An 11,679-nucleotide genomic window follows, 5' to 3' on the forward strand; every position below is an offset into this window, starting at 1 on the left:
GTATTAGCCGCAGGTCCCGGCCGTTGATGGCCGCAGGGACCGCCGCGATAGGGGTGTATTCGCCGTATAAGACGCACAACTTTTTCCACCCAGTTTTGGGGAAGAAAAAGTGCGTCTTATACGGCAAAAAATACGGTATATATATATATATATATAAGCTGTATACTGTCCAGTAATCCAGAACACCCTATTAATGCTGGATTAGAGTTATGTTACTGTATGTAGAGAAAAGATGATCTATTTGACATAATGTAAAAAGCGCTGCATACTACTCTATACACTGTACGTTATTCTGAAATACAAGACCTCACAAGCAATAGTTTGTACTATTAGTATTCACTAATGTTTTTGTTATGTGGTCTCTTATTTCAGCTGGTTTTACCAAAGAAGATTTCAGGACTCTTGATCCTAGACTTATGCCCTATATTCAGCCGTCTGCCATTAAACTTATACCTGGGGAGATTTTTAAGGTAATAAAATAAACAGACTTTTTTAAATGTATGTAAGCCAAAAGTATACTCCAAAACAGATCCAATATCAAGCTCACAGCCATGTAATCTCCATAGACATACAGTATATTGGTAGCCGGATGGATCACACCGATGAGCTTAGTTTAAACATGACACTTTATTATATATACATTTTATTTTGAGAATCTAATCATTTTAATGTAAATGCTAATACTTTTCTTCCATAAGGATCTGTCACCTGAGCAGATTCTAAACCTTGGATCTGAAAATGGAGCAATGGTTACAGAATCCCAGCGTGCTCAGCTGAACAGCGTACAGATGCACAGCCTTAGGGAGGCTCTAGAGGGCAGAAGAGCTGGCACCAACACATCAGTACCAGTGACAATACGCACTACAACCACCGCAACCACACTCCTTATATCCAAGAGTAAGTAGTGAGCCATTGGAATACCCTTAGTTACTATGTGCATTTTATGGGTGTAAACTGCGCTATGTATGGTGATATCACTTTAAAGGTTAGGGGCATTTTCCAAATACTCCAAGTAAGAAAACGTGACTATTTACTTGTACTTACTTAAAATTTATGTCAGTCTTTGCTGCTACAAGATGTTACAGCACTTTGGATACAATGTGGGAGATTTACCAGGCTACATGTGCCAGTATATAGCTCAATTTGTGCAAAATAAACCCTGGCATTTATGCCTTGCACCAGGTTTATAATGTATTTTAGACACTTTTTGCACCTCACCATACACCAGACATTTGTCTGTGTCTACAAAAGGTAGCATGGCCGCCATGTACTGTAGGGGGCGCTACCGGACAGCCAGTCAGTGCATGCACTTCAGTAATACAGGTGTTTTACCATTGAATGCCCATTCTGATTGGTCAATTCTTCCAGTCATTGACACTCTTCACAGATCTGGACTGTCTGTAACAATGTATGGCGAGTCTGGTGTCAAGTTACAATATTCCAAAAAGGCAATTATACGTTAAAGATATTGTAACCTGAGGCAATTGTAAGTTGAGGGATCATTGTAGTCATTTGATGCATGTCCTGTATGGACAGAGCCACTGCTGCTGTGTCTACATGGGACTCTGAGCAGCAAAGACCGGTTTGGCACAATTTTTCTATAACATTAAATTGGTAAGTGAGCTTTTTTTGTTATTTTATTTCTAGTTCTGTATCCCAGATGATGCATTTGATGTTCACGCAGTGTATATATTTTTTATCTGATATTACTGGTAACAGAGAAGAATGAATATTCTCTACATTGGCCTCAAATGAGACAATAAAAGTGGAACTCCCAGGCCTTATTTTATATCAGCTTCTAATGTCTCATATATAGGAAGCTGTTATAATACTTATCTCTAGTACTAAATGCTCCAAGAAAACAATGCATGATTCTCAGTAAAAAAAAAAATGACACTATAATTTTCTCCATTTTTTTTCTTCCAGGTGTCATAATAACAACTGACTATTGCGTTGTCTTTGCTTTTGTTTGTCACTTGCTGTATACATGAGGTCAGTGATGTGTTCCTGTTCCATATCGTAGGAGCCCTCTCTGCTCTTTACAAGCTTCCTCACATTATATTGGGATTGTGTCTTTATTCACCCATATTGGGCATGACAGAACAGACCAGTGTCTTGTTTTTCTTTCATACGTTGCCTTTCATATTTACTGTGATACAGACATTTCTGTAAGCAAAATAAAATCCTTTTACAGTATGTGGTCCATTAGGTGTAGTATATGTGAAAAGCATGAGCAGTGTACAGATAGGGTTACACCACGTACAGTATACACCAGATGTAGCCTATAATGGACCAAACATTTACCAAAAGGATCTATATTAGAAAGTGCAGTTGACCACACTTCCAATACAAGGACATTCAGCAATAAAACATATGTAAATTACCACAAGTTAGAGGGGTTTCCTCTGTAGTATACAGCTACTAATAAGTACTGGAAGGATTAAGATTTTTTTAATAGAAGTAATTTACAAATCTGTTTAACTTTCTGGCACCAGTTGATTTAAAATAAAATAAAAATTCCATCGGAGTACCCCTTTAAGTCCATACCTGACAACAGTTCCGATAATGTTGAAAACCAGCAAAATGAGGTATATGCAAACCTTGCCGAAAAGTGAGCTCTATGGGAGAAGTTCAAATGTCCCATTTTTGGTACATAAGGGAATTGGAAAGTATAGAAGTCCACCTAAGGTCATACAGCATTATTCCAGATGATTAATAGAGCCATAACAGGGTACCTATAGCTTTCTGAGGGGCCACACTGATATTCAAAGAATAAGAAAAACATGGCTACTGTTTTCAGAAACAGCACCATACTTGTTCATGGGTTTTGACAACAGTTGTAGCTCCTCTCCAAGGAGTATTTCATCCACTAAAAATGTATTCCCTATCCAGAGGATTGAGGATAAGAGTCTGATTGTAGGGATCCAACCTCTGCCACCCCGTGATCTCTAGAACAGGGACCCCTCTCCCCACTAAATGAAGTGGTGTATCAGCACACACTCCATCTATTGTCTATGGGAACGGCTGAGATACCCAAATACAACAGGACATTTATGTCACTATTTATAGGAGAGAAGCAGCCATGTTTTTCCAGTCTGAAACATCTACTTAAAGCCCAGCATTATTGTATGTAAGAATGCTTAGAAATGCCTCTTGTTAAAGGGATTGTCCGATGATGATACTTATTTTCCACTGTCTAATAAATTGACATATATTGTTAAAAAAAAAAAAATTCACTACCTTTCATGCTTTCCTTCTGCTTTTCCTTCTTCAGCCCAACATCTTGTCTGGTGTACAACTTGTAACAGAATTATTTCAGGACACTCTAGCCAGGAGTTACCTCCTGAATAGAACGTGTCAGTAGAACTGTCAGTTGCACATAAAGAAGCAGCATACAGGTAAGTAGCTTCAGTGTTACTGTGGAGCAGAAGAAAAGTGTGATTAGCTATTAATTAGTACTTTTTTCCATAATTTGGTTCGCTGTGAACTATTGAGTTATCTCGGACACAGCTGTGACACGGCCCGCGGTCATAGAGAGTGCAATTATGTCTTGTTAACAGTGGTAGTGCGGCAAGATACTACTACGATCGCAAGTTCACAATGTGGCGATCAGGAAACAATGTTTCTAAAGTGCCTATGGAGAGATTCGCTATTATGTTTCTACTGTGCCCCGTACCTGCTAGACAGCTTGCGCTGCGTTACGGAGCCGTCAGTGGGTCTGTGGAGTGGATCAGAGGAGCTGCTGCGTCCGGTCGCACTGAAGTGAGCTCTGGATGGTGGTGCTCCAGAGATTGCAAGTGAAGTTTTCAATGATCCTATAGTAGAGCTTCTTCTCTGGTGATCCGGTCAGGTTAAGGGAGCGTGAGAGGCAGTGGGAATGCGCCCCGGCTGGTGGCGCTTCTACCAACCTGCGTGCACGCTGCTATGAGATTAAAGTTTGAATGAGCTGGATACTAGTGACGTTACTATGGTGACCTCAAAGGTCCACAAAGCCTAAAATTAGAGAGACTACTCATCACTGAGATGAGAGATATGTGGGAGGTGGCGACATTAGAACAGTACTTAGAAAGGGATACAGTCCCTAAGGGTCTGATAATACACAAGGCCCTCTCAGGAGACCTGGGGGACCTGGACACGCTTGATGAGTGGGACAGCCTTTTACATGAATTTTCCAAACAGGCTGTCCTGTTCATTATTAATAAAAGCAAAAAAGGTCTGATGAAGAATAAACAAATTTTAGCACAACTATTTCACAATATCAGACATACACTGACCATGAAGAAGTTAATAAATTATCTAAAAATATACAACATAGGATCAGACAGAAAGAAGAGGACATTATCAAAAAGAAACAGCGAAAACTAATTAGAGATGCCACGGACACTAGCATTGAGACAAATAAAGAAAGATCCTTCAACTATGAAGAACTTGAAACTATAGATGTAGTGGGGGAAGAGCAAGAATACCCTAATGAACTCAATTTGTCCATTCTAACAATACATGACCCTATACCAAGTCAAACCCCCACCTCTCAGAATCCATTGGAGACAGAAAGTATAATAAAAACTCCAAGGAATGCTATAACTACTACTCCTAAAAAAAAATCTACACATTATAACCTACAAAGGGAAAATAGATATTATCCACTCCAACATGAAGAACCAAACACAAGTATAATTACAACTCAATATATAGACAAAACGGGAGACACAAGGCCGAAACAAAAAATAAATGTTATGCACAGAGAAACATCAAACATGATTTTTTTCACAGAAGAGGCCTAACCATAGACAAAGAGGCAAAAGGGGCGAGAAACGCTCCCAAAAAAAGATATCAATAAAAGGGATCTAGAACAGCAACAAAAAATGTATAATCTGAGTAACTATACCCTGAGCACAGGACAGGCACTCATTCAAAAAGGCCTGAAGTTTGCACCAACTTCTTCTATCAATAAACTCGATGCCTACATAGGCCTAAAGAAATTTATGAGAAACTTGTCTCTAAAAAAATATTTTATAAAGAACCCCAAAACCACCGAGAATATTCCAATTGATTCCAATACTGCTCCATATATACATACGGAACTTAGGCTGCATTCACATCACGATTTCTCCATCCGACCTGAGTATACGATTTTTATAACTTAAAATTGTATGAAATCGTATATAAAGTCGGATCCATTGACCTCCATTAAAAAATCGGATTTATTACACACATCCGATTTGATCCGCATCCGATTTCACAAAATTTTTGTTCGGGCCTGAAATCGGGGTTGACCACGATTTCAGACCTGAACAAAAATCGTGTGAAATCAGATGCGGATCAAATCGGATGTGTGTAATGGTTCCGATTTTTTATTGGAGAACAATGGATTCGACTTTATATACGATTTCATACGATTTTAAGTTATAAAAATCGTGTACTCAGGTCGGATGGAGAAATTGGAGAAATCGTGATGTGAATGCAGCCTTAGGAAAAAATCGACATTCTTTCCACAATATGAGTATTCTGAAGCTATGCAAGCGTTTGAAAGCCTAGTTACCAGGGACCTTAGAAAAATTAAGATCAACCAGAAATACCAAAAAAACTATTTAATCATGAATGAACAACAAGCACTCAGAACATTACAGACAAATAACAACATAGTGATCCGTCCAGTGGACAAAGGGGGGAGCATAGTGATACTAAACTATGACATGTATCACCAGGAATGTACACACCTATGAGGAGATGCTCAAACATACCAGCAGCTAAGAAGTGACCCAACATGCAAATACCAAAAAGAACAGGGATTTTAGCAAAACAAGAAAAAGATTTTATTACTACAAATGACCTTAAGATTCCCATATTTTACCAGATACCGAAGGTCCACAAGAGTTTAGAAAACCCTCTGGGGAGACCCATTATATCGGGCATAGGGTGTCTTACAGCGAATTTATCTAAATACATTGACACCCATCTCCAACCATGTGTTTCTAAACTACCAGCTTTTTTAATGGACACAGCTCATGTCTTACAGCTCCTTAAAGATATCGTGTGGAGAGAGGAATACATTATAGGGACTTTGGACATTATATCTCTCTATACAGTAATAGAACACGAAAAAGGCCGACATGCAGCTGAACATTTTTTAAACAAACAACAAAATATGCCGCAAAACCAAATTAAATACATTGGCGAGTGTATTACTTTTATACTGAACCATAACTATTTTAAATATGAAGACACGTTTTTTAACCAAAGATGGGGGACCGCTATGCGGACGAGGTTTGCGGGAGGAAACATCCATCTTCCCGGGGGGGGGGGGGGTAACTTGAGCGCAACCTCGTCCTCTGGCGGAGGTTCATCGATGATATTTTATTTATCTGGAAAGGGGGTCCTGATAGTTTATCCACATTTTTTACAAAAATTAATAAAAATTATTTTTTTTTTAACATTTACGGCCTCCTTCAGCCATTCCTCAATTCAGTTTTTAGATTTGACTATAACTATTGTAAATAATCAGATGATTACACACACATATTCCAAACCTACAGATAGCAATTCCTTTATTCAGATGGACGGCTGCCATCTACCTGTGTGGCTGAAAAACATTCCCAAAAGCCAGTTTCTAAGACTCCTTAGGAACTGCACGGAGGAACAAAAATATAGCCAAGAGTCGGAAGAACTAAAGAAAAAATTCATCAGCAAGGGCTATGAAGAAGAGAATCTGAACAAAATCCAGCAGCAAGTGTCAGATATGGATAGAGAAAAACTAATAGTAACAAGGGATAAAACCAATAAAGAAGAAGTACAAAATAGTAAAATGAATATACCAATCATAACGCAATATAACAAACAAAGTTTCATTTATCAAAAAATAGTGAAAAAGCATTGGGATAAACTGATGGAGGACAAAATATTGGGGGAAATTATTCCTGAAGCACCGTATAGCTCCTACTGTAAAAACAAATCCATAGTTAATCATAACAATGGAAAAAACAATAAGAATTTTTTACCCCTAAAAAATGGCTTCTACCCATGCAAAATGTGCAACGCTTGCATGGCCATGGAAAATAAACACCCCACAACAACTGTAATGAGCAGTAAAGAACAGGTGGAATACAAAATAAGAAGCCACATTCACTGTAAATCACAGGGGGTCATTTATGCTATACGGTGTCCCTGCAATAAAATCTACGTAGGACGTACTAAAAGACAATTAGGCACCCGAATCAGGGAACACATTTACAATATCCAGCGAGGATATGAGGGTCACCCCCTATCCTCACACTATAAACTTATGCATCATCAATCCGTCAAAACTTCAAAATTCTTTGGACTTGAACTAGTCGCCACCCATTGGAGGGGTGGCAACTACATTTCACAATTATCCCGTAATGAAACAAAATGGATATTCAATCTTAATTCTCTAATTCCCCATGGCTTAAATGCTGAACTGGAATTATTTGCCTTTCTATAACACAACAAAGACGTAGGAATTCCCACTGCGGCCGGGGCCCATTCCCACTGCCTCTCACGCTCCCTTAACCTGACCGGATCACCCGAGAAGAAGCTCTACTATAGGATCATTGAAAACTTCACTTGCAATCTCTGGAGCACCACCATCCAGAGCTCACTTCAGCGCGACCGGACGCAGCAGCTCCTCTGATCCACTCCACAGACCCACTGACGGCTCCGTAACGCAGCGCGAGCTGTCTAGCAGGTACGGGGCACAGTAGAAACATAATAGCGAACGTTTCTCTCCATAGGCACTTTAGAAACATTGTTTCCTGATCGCCACATTGTGAACTTGCGATCGTAGTAGTATCTTGCCGCACTACCACTGTTAACAAGACATAATTGCACTCTCGATGACCGCGGGCCGTGTCACAGCTGTGTCCGAGATAACTCAATAGTATACAGCGGACCAAATTATGGAAAAAAGTACTAATTAATAGCTAATCACACTTTCCTTCTGCTCCACAGTAACACTGAAGCTACTTACCTGTATGCTGCTTCCTTATGTGCAACTGACAGTTCTACTGACACGTTCTATTCAGCCAATATCCAGGTCAGTTACTAATTCCAGTCAATATTCTTTATAAACAAGTACAGCGCTTACTATATATCTTTTTTTAATTTACAAATCTGTTTAACTTTCTGGCACCAGTTGATAAAAAAAAAATGTTTTCCACTGGAGAATCCATTTAAATTGAATCATTTTGATTCAAGATGGAAGCTTGACACAATGGCCCTCATTTACTATTCTAAACCCGACTTGTTTTGTCGTTTTTTTTTGGCGCATCTTTGTCTGCGACATGTCGCAGACATCGTGCGCCAGTCTGCGACATGATGCAACATTTTTTCCAGACGGACCCGATGTGGATTCTCCCAAACCCGATAAAGGGGCATAACCCGACATTTCTGAGCTTTCCCACAAATTTATAAAGGTTTCCAACCCGAATTTGTTGAATTGTTGTGGATTTTTTCCCGACAACTCAGAGGAGTTGGAAACCAAAACCAACAAAAACCAAATGCGACAAACAGGATGCGACATAATAATAAATACCAGAGGAAAAAAGCAGTCGGGTAAGAAAGCAAGATAGACTTACAACCTGATTTTCTAAGTAAATGAGGGCCAATATCGTACCTCTGTTATTAGAACCTCTGGTTATATCGGTACAAATAGCACAAAAAAACTTTTGCATTCCTGAACTTTCTAGAATGACTGGAAAGCAACTAACACTCTGCGTATTCCTTCCTTTATTTACCTCTGCTAGATAAATAGCACTATTGTTAATGCCTCTTCTTTACTGTGCATATGGAAAGGTTAGAGGTGTTAACAGGGCTGCTCTGTTTGGAAAGAAGCTCAAGTTGATGGAATGACGAAATTCATACTGAACCCCTGAAGCCCCAAGGGAAGAGGAATGCTTAAACACAGATAAACAGAACATACACTGCAGTCAGAAAGTCACTTTTTTCCTAGCCCTGATAGATTCTGTAGTGTGAATAGACCCTTAGCTGATTTTCTGCTGCTTATTTTATCATTGAATTAATAGCAGAAAATAAGCGGCAGAAAATAAATAAACACACGTGTAAAGGTATGCTAAAGCTAACCATACACATTAGATGAATGTCAACCAAACCTGCCAACTTTACCGAGATGGGCTGATCATGTAAGGCAGTGTTTCCCAAACAGTGTGCCTCCAGCTGTTGAAAACTGTAGCTCACAGCATGCCCGGACAGCCGAACGCTGTCCGGGCATGCTAAGAGTTGTAGTTCTGCAATAGCAAATATGTATAGTGGCCTCCACAGGGGTGTGGAAATAAAAAAATGAAAAAAAAAACTACTTGCCCAAGGAACTAAAACGGAGCCCAATCTACAGGGTGGGCCATTTATATGGATACACCTTAATAAAATGGGAGTGGTTGGTGATATTAACTTCCTGTTTGTGGCACATTTGTATATGTGAGGGGGGAAACTTTTCAAGATGGGTGGTGACCATGGCGGCCATTTTGAATCCAAATTTTGTTTTTTCAATAGGAAGAGGGTCATGTGAGACATCAAACTTATTGGGAATTTCACAAGAAAAACAATGATGTGCTTGGTTTTAATGTAACTTTATTCTTTCATGAGTTATTTACAAGTTTTTGACCACTTATAAAATGTGTTGAATGTGCTGCCCATTGTGTTGGATTGTCAATGCAACCCTCTTCTCCCACTCTTCACACACTGATAGCAACACCGCAGGAGAAATGCTAGCACAGGCTTCCAGTATCCGTAGTTTCAGGTGCTGCACATCTCGTATCTTCACAGCATAGACAATTGCCTTCAAATGACCAGAAAGATAAAAGTCTAAGGGGGTCAGATCGGGAGACCTTGGGGGCCATTCAACTGGCCCAAGACGACCAATCCACTTTCCAGGAAACTGTTCATCTAGGAATGCTCGGACCTGACACCCATAATGTGGTGGTGCACCATCTTGCTGGAAAAACTCAGGGAACGTGCCAGTGTGGATTAAAAATGGCCAACTTCAAAATGGCCGCCATGGTCACCACCCATCTTGAAAAGTTTCCCCCCTCACATATACTAATGTGCCACAAACAGGAAGTTAATATCACCAACCATTCCCATTTTATTAAGGTGTATCCAAATTAATGGCCCACCCTGCCCTCCCTCATGCCGATCCACTTGTCCAGGCCAATTTTCGCTTTTAGACTCTCGTTTTTTCCTCACCTACAGACGGGCTTGTTTTTTGCAAAACCAATTGTACTTTGTAATGATACCTTTTAGTTTTCCATAACATATGCTCCATATGCTCCGAAACAAAAAAAAATAATATTGGTGAGGTGAAATTAAAATAAAAATTTTCTTTTTTTTTTTTTTACGCCATTTACCTTGTGGTTGAGCTAACATGTTATTTTGATACTTTAGGTTGTCCTGATTACAGCAATACCAGATTTGTAGTTTCAGTCATGTTTTACAAATTCTGAACTTTTTTGTTAAAAATTATTGCTATTTTCTTACCCCTGTAGCTTTTTTTTTTTTCGTATACCAGGCTCATTTTTTGAGTTTTTATGTATCGGTACCATTTTTGGAATTGATCTGACTTTTTAATTGGTTTTAACTTTTTACTGGGATATTATAAAAATTGCCATTCTGGGGTTTGGTATTTTTTTTTACCATATGGGATATATAATGTTATATTTAATAGTTTGTACAATTACGCATGCGGCGATACCAAATATGTTTATTTACATTATGTGTACATGTTTTTATGTAGGAAAAGGGTGTGATTTGAACTTTTAATATGGAAGGGGTTAATGTGTGTCTTTTAAACTTTTATTAAACTTTTTTTTTTTTTTTTTACACTTTATTAGTCCCCAAGGGGACTTTTAGGAGGAATCATTAGATTCCTCATACAGATCAATGGAGTTCTACTGAACTCTATTGAACTCTGCACACTCTGTGCTCCATTGATACAGCCTAGTCCAGCCAGGATCTATCAATGACAGAGCCATGGACACCAGGGAAAAAAGGTAAGCCTTCTGGCTACCTCTATAGTGGATCGCCCCCCGTGATCGCGCTTCAGGGGGGATGATCCACCCCACTAGCCCACCAGGGAGCATTTACATGTCCCTTTAGACGCCGCTGTCAGCGGGATCGCCGCATTCTGGCTATTAGCGGCGGCCCCCAGCTACTGAAATCAGCTGGGGGCTGCAGAGTATGGAGCGGGCTTAAGTCGGAAGCCCGCTCCATACTCCCCTCTGAGTGCCGCCATGCTTGTCAGGGGGATTTCATGGCTAAGAGCCTGAAAAATTCACCTGCCTGGCAACCGGAACTGCATGTCCCGGGCGTCGGGCGATAGGAATCCCACATCCCTGCTCCAGACTCTCCCCAGCATCAGATGATGGGGAGAAAAGAATTGGGCATGTTAGATTTCTACTGCCCAATCCTATTGTTCTTGAGAAGATAAGCTGTCGCCAGAGAAATCTGGCAGCAGATTTCTCCCCTCTCCCCATTCAAAACATGTGCATGCTCGGCCAAGTTAAGCGTGCATGTGTATGGGAGGAATGAGGAAGAAGTTAATCTAACATGCCCAATTCTTTTCTCCCCGACATCTGATGCTGGGGTGAGTCTGGAGGTCACTATACATATTTGCTTTTGCAAAACTACAAGTTTTCTTACATGATACTT

At 39.8% G+C, this 11,679-nt stretch overlaps 1 protein-coding gene across 3 annotated transcripts in view; it reads left to right on the forward strand.

Annotated features, from left to right (window-relative positions):
- Window positions 1-3,192, forward strand: part of OTOA (otoancorin) — a 111,877-nt gene extending 108,685 nt beyond the window's left edge. For all 3 annotated transcript variants that reach the window (XM_056536572.1, XM_056536573.1, XM_056536574.1), the window contains 3 exons: window positions 373-470; window positions 699-897; window positions 1,927-3,192. In XM_056536572.1, coding sequence (XP_056392547.1) covers window positions 373-470; window positions 699-897; window positions 1,927-1,991 — 362 coding nt within the window. In that variant the 3' untranslated portion in view covers window positions 1,992-3,192. The remainder of the gene's footprint in view (window positions 1-372; window positions 471-698; window positions 898-1,926) is intronic.
- The last annotated feature ends 8,487 nt before the right edge of the window (window positions 3,193-11,679 follow it).

This window comes from Hyla sarda, chromosome 8 (assembly GCF_029499605.1).
Source record: "Hyla sarda isolate aHylSar1 chromosome 8, aHylSar1.hap1, whole genome shotgun sequence".
In the NCBI taxonomy this organism is placed as follows: Eukaryota; Metazoa; Chordata; class Amphibia; order Anura; family Hylidae; genus Hyla; species Hyla sarda.